The sequence below is a fragment of the Pyrgilauda ruficollis genome, unplaced genomic scaffold, assembly GCF_017590135.1.
Source record: "Pyrgilauda ruficollis isolate IOZ18807 unplaced genomic scaffold, ASM1759013v1 scaffold13, whole genome shotgun sequence".
Classification (NCBI taxonomy): Eukaryota; Metazoa; Chordata; class Aves; order Passeriformes; family Passeridae; genus Pyrgilauda; species Pyrgilauda ruficollis.
The window spans coordinates 12,887,495-12,896,851 of record NW_024511432.1 but is presented as its reverse complement, the minus strand read 5'-3'; the positions used below and the strand labels follow the sequence as shown (position 1 = coordinate 12,896,851).

Sequence of the window (9,357 nt, the reverse complement as noted above, 5' to 3'; positions counted from 1 at the left end):
GAGAGCAAAGGATCTGGGTACAAGGCGCAGCTATTTTGGGGAAGGTGAGGAAACAGCATTATCTGCTTGCCAAGATTTGGAAAATCAGATGCTGATGGCTCTCAGGCTCTCCGTTTACAAAGTCACCATTCCTCCCTCCCCCAAGTCTTCCTGCCTCACCTTTAAGGCTGTGGCTCGATGGTGTCAGCTGGAGAGCACCATCAGTTTAAGGTACTCCAGCTGCCCATGCCCTCTGCCATCGTTTTCCCTTCTCCTTGCTCAACATACAACCCCTCTAATTGTGCTGATACAGACATGCTGAGAGATTAGGAAACTCACTAGGTTCAAAAACCCACACACTAATGAAAAAAAAAAAAATGAAACCAAACCCAGTAGTTTGATTTAAAGCCCATCTCTGTCACCTACTATCACTCAAGGGGTGGCCCCTAACAACAAAAGCCGTGTCAGCAAAGCGAGGGGATGGCCTTAGAAGATTGGAAGGAGCTGCTGGGCAGGGACTCCTGAAACCAGGACTGCTCTCAGTCACGAGAAGGATACACCAAACTGTACCCTCAGTGCTGCAGTGCTGTTGCATTTTGAAATAAAGCTGAAGCATTAAGACATTTTTCCTTAGTGCTGACTCCCTCTGGGCATTCCCAAGACAATTACAATGTTTTCTGAGTATACAAAAGAACTAGGAGATTTTGTAATCAAGAGTCTGAGTTTATGCTTCTCTCCTTAAGAGCATTCAATTTCCATGGACATTCATTAGCAGGAGGTTAAAACACAATGGCAGAAGAGAATGGACTGCTTTTATGTCCATGTGGTAGTAAACACTTCAAGCTAGAAATGCAAGTTCAAAATAAAAACCTCTCTGTGGAGCTTCCAAATTAGTAGTAAAGCAACAAAAACCACACCAGTTTCACAGCTTTTTTACTGAAAATTTAATTTTACAAAATACCCTTTTCCATCAAAGAAACTTCCCTGCAATGTACATGAACCTGGCATTTTATAGACCTGTACAGTGAGATACCAGAGAGGTTTGAAAGAAGGAAAAAAACTTTTAGCAGACACCTAGTTGCAAAACCTACAGCAATGTGAATACAAGTGTGTCTTAAAATGCTAAAGCAAGTAATGTAATATAATTGGTGAATCTATTTGAAATGTGAAAAGTTTCCTTAAAATGGTCCATATGGTATGTAGAACATCACAGCTGGCACAAAACTGCCTGTATTTAGTTTTAAACACAAAAACAATGTATGTAAGGAACAGTTTTTGAAAAAGAACCCAAGTGCTGCTATCATAAGGCAAACATACACAAAGGTGCTGACAGCACACAGGGAAACCGACAAAATAAGATGAATACTCAAGTGTTCAAACACTGAACTGTTTGTTTTCCTAATGCTGCCAGCAAACGTCGAGGAGATAACGGTGCCAAATTACCACAGGACACCCTGGTAACGGTGGGTGCTACGGAGAAGGCTTTATATCATCTCCAGAGAGGTGAAAGCAGGCAAGAGTGCTCCTGCTTGGGCTCAGCAGCACCTACTGAGTCTGCTGCATCCTGGCAGCTCTGAATTTGGAAATCCTCTTGACAGGTTCTTCAGGGGCGTCGGACAAGAGCTCCTCCGATTTGCGCTCCAGAATGGTCGGCAGCATGGGGTGAGCGAGGACTGGGTGTGCTATTAAGGAGGGAGACAAAGGCTCCTTTTCTATGACAGTTCCAGAAAATGCCTACAACAGAAGAGAATACTCAGAATGAGCTAATAAAATGCAAATGTGAAGCTATGCCCATAAGGTCATTACCCTATATTAGCCTGATTAGAATTGTTATTTCTTCTAATCAAAAGTAAAGAAATATCCTTAAATCAATGATTGTTGCCTGCATAAGTAACCACATTGTAATTAACCTCAAAATATAGCTTGTTCAAGGATGACTGAATGAAAGACAGTATCTTAAAAGTACTACTTAATCTCATTCCTACTGCATAAATGATGTAAAAATTTGCTTCCTCACTGACACACGCTCAAGAAATCAAACAGCTGATGTAATACACGGTTTTATTTTGGATAAGAAATGGAGAGACTTTGCAAAGTTGATGTCAGTATTCCCATTATACGTCATTTTATGACTTAGTATCTTGTAATTGCATCAAGCTGAAGCATTGCATATGAACTGGCAAGCACATATTTTGTTTCTTTTCTCCCTACCAAATATGATCAAAAAATTGTGAAAGCCATTTACATTTAAGAGAACAGCAAACTTGCTTCCAACTATTTCTCTCTATAAAAGGCCTAATAAAAACATCTAATGTTTAAAAATTGTAATTTATACGCAGCCAATTATGTGACAATCCTTTTCAACTTAGCAAAGAAATAACCATGATTCCTGGAAACAAGCAGCTCAGAACTACTTTTCATAAACATATTTAAGAACAAATCACTCCACTATGTATTGAGAACAGAGAATTCAGAATGCCCAAGGACAAGGGGAAGCAGTTCACATCCAAGGTCTGATGCTCATGCTGGGCACAAAGGAATGCACACCAGATTTAGTCACTATGCTTAGTTCTGCTTTTTCATAACTCAGTTACCAACAAAGACAAAGCAAAACAAACAGGCCATTCTCTTCTTGCAGGACCTGCAAAAAAAGCAGTGTTTTTTTGTTTTCTGCTCCAGTAGCCCAAGTGTGCCTAAAGCTGTGCCTGTACAACTCTGTTAATCTAACAAGAAGCTCATTTTTAAAAACAGGTAAGCAAAGCACAAACTAAGTGATGGTGGTAAAATTAGAAATAAAAAAAAGTTAGTGTGCTGCAAATGGTAATGGAGAAATAATGGATTTCAAATACCCACAAAAACAACCAAAAGCAAAACAACAGCATTTAGGGAAGCACATCTGACTGGAGTGTTTTGCTTAATCTCCTTCAGTTGCTTAGAAAATACATTACATTGTAGAGAATAATCATGCCAGACTCAGGTAATAGACTGATGGGTAACATCTGAAGTGTACTTAGATGTTTTATAAAAATATAGCAAATATATTCCAGAAAGTATACAATGTGGAGTGCTAACTCCACAGATAAATTTTCCATCATGATTCTTCACATCCTGCCTGGATTCATCTGAAGCTGTTTGCATGAAAAATGGTGATAAACAACAGCTTTTATAAGGAATTCATTTCTTGTCAAAAATAATTTTTGCAAAACTAGTGCTTTCATTTAACTTGTCCATTGCACTGGGAACTACTGAAGACTCAAGTTTTATCTAGTTTGAAAAAATTAGTGTTAAGTTCTTACAAAACAGAAATGAATACGCTGTGCCACGAATCTCTACATTTAATTCTTGTATTCACCCGGTCACTAAGCAACTGTACATCTTCCCTTATGTCATACAGTCTGTTTTTTATGATGAAGCCCTGAACTTTCCAAACACATGTGAACAGATTTGTTTGGGATCACTAAGGCTTAGTCTGGGATAGGATGAGTAGGGGTGAAATGCTTCCTTCCACCAGGCAATTTCTCTGCTATTGGCACATCAAAATAGTAATTCAGCTGGTATCTATGTATTTTAAGCTTGAAACACTCCTTGGAAATTAGCTAATAGTGCAAGACAGCTAAGAGAAACACCTCTTCCTCTGATCAGTTACAAAGTACAGACTTCCCTCTTTTTGTCTAAAATCCTGCAGTCTGTCCTGCAGTGAAATAGTCAGGATGACCCAGCACACAGGTTTCAGTAACACCAGTGAGTGACCACTTTGCTGGATGTTTATTGAAGAGCTTCAAGTCTTGGGGAAGCCACGTGAGCATCCCTCTGCCCCTGGGATGTGTGTGACAGAGGCCTGTCACCTGGTATGGCCTTCTGAAGCAAACCAGGTAGGAGTTAGAAAATTATTTCAAAGAAATAAAACTGATGGTATAGGCAACTAGAGTCATTAGATTTCTCATTTTTATCCCTGCCAACAATCAATAATGAATTAAAAACTGTACCTCAGTTGTCCCTGAAGAGGGAGGAAGCTTTTTCAGTAACTGCTGCTTCCCCTCCCCCTCCTCTTCCTCGAGGATGCCTTCGCTGTTGTCACTCTGAGTGGCTTCATCACAGCTAATACTCCTCTGAACTCCTCGTCTGTCATCAAACTCAGCAGCACTGTTCTCACTGGTATCGCTACAAACACTGTTCTCTCTGCTCCGAGACTTCAGAATTGATTTACGAGGGACATATTCTCCATTCACAACATCAACAAAGACTCTATAAAGGAAAATGTTAGCTTTAATAAACCATTTCAGGATCAGATGACAAATTTACAGTGATCTTGCTTTGTCTTTTGTACAAATTAATTATGATGTGCTTTCCCAACTTTTTCACAGCAGAATGACAATACTGTACCTACAGAGGCACTTTATTTACCAATGTACAAGAATCAATTCTACACAGTGAATGTTGTTATGCCCTTTATTCAAGTATTAAGTTGGTACCTGTTTTCACCAGAAAATGCATAGCTCTTTGAAAAATGTTAGAAAATAGAAAGGTGTGAGTTAGAAAAAGTTAGAAAAAATTAGAAAAACTAAATGATGACCAGGGTTGTTTCTACAAAGAGAATCAGATCACAATCTGGGAATGTTTTCTAGAGTTAAGTCCTTGTCAAATGTAGAATACAAAACAAATACTTGAAACATTCATTGCACATGGAAAGGATGGAGCTTTTCCCTGACAAGTGTCATAATCTGCTTTCAATTAGAAACAAAATTTTAAAAATCAGCTTATAAGATCAGATCAACAGGAAGACACTTTTCAAGTATTAACAGACTGTGAACTGACAAAGATGGCTCTTGTGCTCCTTCTCCATGACTTGAGAAAGTCAAGGGTGGGTGGAGGAGGATGAGAAGACAATGCCAATTTTATCAAACTCATAAAGGAGGAGCCCAATGACTGGATGAGTTTTAAGGGTGTTACTTGTTTCTAACAGCTTTATTCATCAGGCACTTATGGAAATACATCTCTAGAAGATGGAGTTTGCAGAGCTCAGGGGGAGGAGCACAAAAGAATCTTTTGCTCATCTTCAGCCCCTGCAGCTGCAATTACAGGATGTGGTTTCACTTTTAACACTTTGTAACTTGTTTAACATATTTAGGTACCCAAAGACACAGACATACAGTGGAATTTTCACAACCACTTAATCAACCAATCCAATAGGTGTCTGTGTTTATCCTTACAAGCCTAAATACTTGTTTTAACTATCCTGTCACCTTAGTGTTTAGTACAACCCTCTAAGCCCAGCACTGTTTTTCAAGCTCTCTGTGTGTGGGTGTCCTACAGGTGAGCAATACCTTTTATGTAGAATACAGAAAGTGACAGACTGAGGCCAAGAAGAGGGAATGCAAAAGAAAACTATGCAAGCAAAGAGCTGAGTATGTTTTGAAGAGAGAGAGTCCAGCAAATCAATAACCAGGAAAACAGGAGTATTACAAATGGTAGATCTGGTCAGTTCTCTTTGAAAACAAACACAGAAAAAAACGGCAGGGAATTAACCAGAACACATAACATAACTGCTGCACTCCTTTCTGAGGATGATACGTACTGGGCAAATTTACCTCCATTTCAGAAGCTCTGGAAATGCAGGTAAATGAAGAATTGCTATTTGGAAAAGGAAGTGTTAAGCTCAGAAATATTTTGTGGATACGAAAGCACAGCAACCGTGCAGAAGGCACAAACTTTCATTTTTAAGTAGTAAATTTAGTTCCAGCTGTTTCTTTCAGGAAACTGTAGGTGGGGTTTCACACTCTAGGTGGACAAAAATGAAAGGAGAAGGTCTGCTCAGGGGAAAGCTGCACCATAAATTACCCACCGGTAAATGTCTGCTGGGGTTTTGATGTTGGGCAGCTCTGGAGCTGCATGGCCATTGCCACTGCTGTTCCTCCTTTTACGCTTGGCCTCTTCTTTCTTTTCACTGAATTTCAAAGTAGTATTTTTTCCTGTGTTTATTCTTACCTGAAAATTGAACACAAATGATGGTCTAGACCATAAAATCAACAATCACCAGGCTGCAGATCAAGTGATCCTGACATTCTCTTACCCAAGCAGTTGGGGACTAGGAAGCATAGGTAAGTTAAACAAATGTATGAATGGTAACATTCACAGTGTGCACTGTTTATTCTCTACCACTTGCACTAGGCTGGGGCATTTCTTTGCCCTCATGTGCAGATATTTTGCATATAAAATATGACAGTCTGCTTATTCAAGTTCTGCTCAACAGCTGAGCTGTTCAAAGGTCAGTTTCAAGGCAAGTAAGAAGTCATTTAAAAAACTCCTAGAGAGGATACTGCCTTTTACAACAGCCAGAAGCCAGAATAGCAAGGTAGATATCTGAAGATAATTTTTTTTAATACCGAATTTAGGACAATAGGATCTAAACAGTGGGGTTTCAATCATTTGAAAAAAAACCCCAATGTCACCTCCAGCTAGTATTCTACTACATCTACAGATCCAAAGTTTTCAGGTTTACATATGGCATATATATTTTATCTAATATCTTGAGCAAAAGATAAAAATTAAATAAAGTACAAACCCTTTTAGGTTCCACAGTGTGAGAGAAAAAAATAGTTGGAACAGAGTTATCTCCAACATCTCTGTCATCTTCATCATCACTGTGATAATAAGTTGAGCCATTAATGTGGCTCACAAACAAGTCAGAATTTCCAAATTCTTTATGGAAGTTGCCCTGAGTAATACAGTCCTCTGCCCTACACGTCCCATTCACATCTGTGTCCTTATCCTCCTTCTCATCTTCAGAAGAGGTTGCATCTTCTCCATTTGTCGCAACTGCATCAGGCATCCTAAGGAATGAAAAATATCTGTGTGAACAGAGGCACATCGTGCTCTTGAGAGACACAAACATACAAAATAATGAACTTGCCTGCATGTAACTTTCTTTACCCAGGTGCTGTATTTTTAGACTGACAGTGCAACTTCTTTGTGTCCTCTAACAATAACTGTGTCCTTCCCATACCAACTGCAAATACCAGAACTGTGACATCATGGCTAACAACCCATGTATTGCTTGCAGATCAGAACAGATCTAGGGACGTCACAGAGCATTAAATGTGTAACTCCCACATGGAAAACTATGGATTTTCATAGCCTGTGGGAAATTAATTTCACTTCCCCCTCTTCATCTTAAAGAAAAAAACCAGAAGGCTGGACTGCTGTGGTTGCAGAGGCAGATTTTAGGAGCTCTGGCATTGCAGCGTGTGCTTTGTTCATGTCCCACCCTCCTTCCACCTATGATAATTTTATTTCCATCTGTTTGGTCAGCTACTTGCCCCGCTGGTGTGACCTTCTGTGTACCAGCAGCCCCACACTCACAGCTCTCACAGGAACTCCAGTCCTGCCTGTGCCACAGCAGCACTGTACCTGTCAAGTTCACCAAGGATCTCTTCTTGTCTCTCGAGCTCTTCTAAGCGGGCCCACAGTTCCTCCTCTGACTGAAAACGACCCATTGGTTTTGTATCATTTCCATTTGCTGGAAAATCTACCTCAAAAACATTTGATACTTTTGGCTTAGAATGAGGTTTGTGAGCAGTTCGGTATTTTCCTGTGTAATAAAAGTAAGATGCAATTACTAAGGCGACTGACTGAAAAATCCTACAAAAATATCCAACAAAAAACATTTGAGGGGTAGGAAAAAACCCACAAAGGACCTAAGTAAGGAATATGGGCAGAACATTTTCCATTTCAAACTATTGTTTAACTGTTTAAGTGAAACTGTCAATGAACCAGAGCACCAGCACAGGGTAATAGTCTCCGGATGTTACAGAAATACCGAGGCAAAGCAGAGATGTTTATTTACAAAGCAGGAGACACTGATTCTGTGACAGTTTTATTACAGTGTGGGGTTTTTTACCTCTTGTGCCAAACAGTAGATTTTGATTTGATCTGATAGATATCAACATGTGAATGTGGCATTTGCTCACTGTCCCATTAACAGCAGGTTTTATTAACTGGGAAAACAAACCTGGTTTGTGTATTAGCTCATTTTTAATAGTCACACTTAAAGAACAAAGTCTTTTTTCTTAAATTTACAATGAAGACTATTAAAAATTACCTCCAGAGTTACCTGGAAAATCTGATCAAAATCCAGTCATTATCAATCACTTATTTAGTGAAAAAGACCCACTCTGAAAATCATACAAAAACCTGCCTTTCAGAAATAATAAATATAAACCCCCTTTAAAGCCACAGAGGTGACCTGAGATACACACTTGTGAGCAAATGGTAGTCAGTGACAAGTTCTTGCTGGCATTTAAAAGCCTTGCTCCCTGGTAAAACAGTGCATCCACTGAGGATGGGGAATACCTTTTCCTGTTTAAGTGCTGTCTGGCACATAGGGAACAAATCCTAATGCTTCAGCCCTGTCTGGGTGAAGGGCAGGCCTGTGTGTTTAACCCCTTTTCCCTGAGACCAGCACTCCCAGGGCCACTGCCTGCTCCTGAGAGCTCCCAGGCAGGCTCCCCAGGGAAGCTCCCTGCCCTCTGCCCATCACCACCCACGCTGCTCCTGCACCTCTTCCCAGGAATGAGGACCCATCCCCTTCCACCACTGCCACAAATGCAGTGGGACTCCCGCGGCTCTGTGGGTCTTCATGAAACTGCTTTGTGACTCCAATCAACAGTAGCACAATGTCTTCGTTACTCAGCATCCTTTGTTTTAAAATCTCTATTAACCAACTGTGCAGCCATTTTTAAAAAAAAAATTTAAGAACTCATAGCTTAAAGATATCCTTATTCAAATACGTCAGCTTATACTTTAATCCTGAGTTAAATACAAATTCAACAGCAACATTAAAAAGCAAACAGGTGACTGCAAGTAATACTGGAATGTGTGTCCCCTACTCTTCCATGGGATAGCACTTTTCATCATCTCGTTAAGAAAAGGCTGAAATGTGTTTTAGTGAGATTTGAATATAAATTGAGGTAAGCCAAGCAATCAGAGTAACTTGTGAAGATTTCATTTGCTATAATTACAAAATTAATAAATAAAATTGGAAGGATTAGTTAACAATCTATTTCAATTTGATTGTCAATTTGTGCTCTCCCAGTTTCTGTTACCCTTCAGTATTAACCACTGACTTGACTACCAAGGTAAGCCCGTGGCTTCCTGAACACCAGCAAATGCTTCAACATGCCAGTGATTCTCCCTCCTAATTCAAAACAGCTTCTGTCAGCTAGGAAACCAGGTCAGATCAAAAAGACAACAGAGAGATAACCACCTTCTGCTCCAACATCCACTGTGCTCACTCACTGTTACCTCAAAGCACCACCATTACCTTCATACACTAACAAAAAAAAGTGAAGTAGTAAAATCCAGAAAATGGAGAGGTAGTAA

The 9,357-nt window shown here is 39.8% G+C and overlaps 1 protein-coding gene across 1 annotated transcript in view; it reads right to left on the bottom strand.

Moving 5' to 3' along the window:
• Window positions 1-895: 895 nt before the first annotated feature.
• The window catches only part of URI1 (URI1 prefoldin like chaperone), a 40,928-nt gene continuing 32,466 nt past the window's right edge, over window positions 896-9,357 (bottom strand). Inside the window, exons 7-11 of the mRNA XM_041458881.1 lie at window positions 7,387-7,567; window positions 6,542-6,809; window positions 5,822-5,964; window positions 3,966-4,224; window positions 896-1,713 (exon numbers count right to left, since the gene is read on the bottom strand). Coding sequence (XP_041314815.1) covers window positions 1,525-1,713; window positions 3,966-4,224; window positions 5,822-5,964; window positions 6,542-6,809; window positions 7,387-7,567 — 1,040 coding nt within the window. The 3' untranslated portion in view covers window positions 896-1,524. The remainder of the gene's footprint in view (window positions 1,714-3,965; window positions 4,225-5,821; window positions 5,965-6,541; window positions 6,810-7,386; window positions 7,568-9,357) is intronic.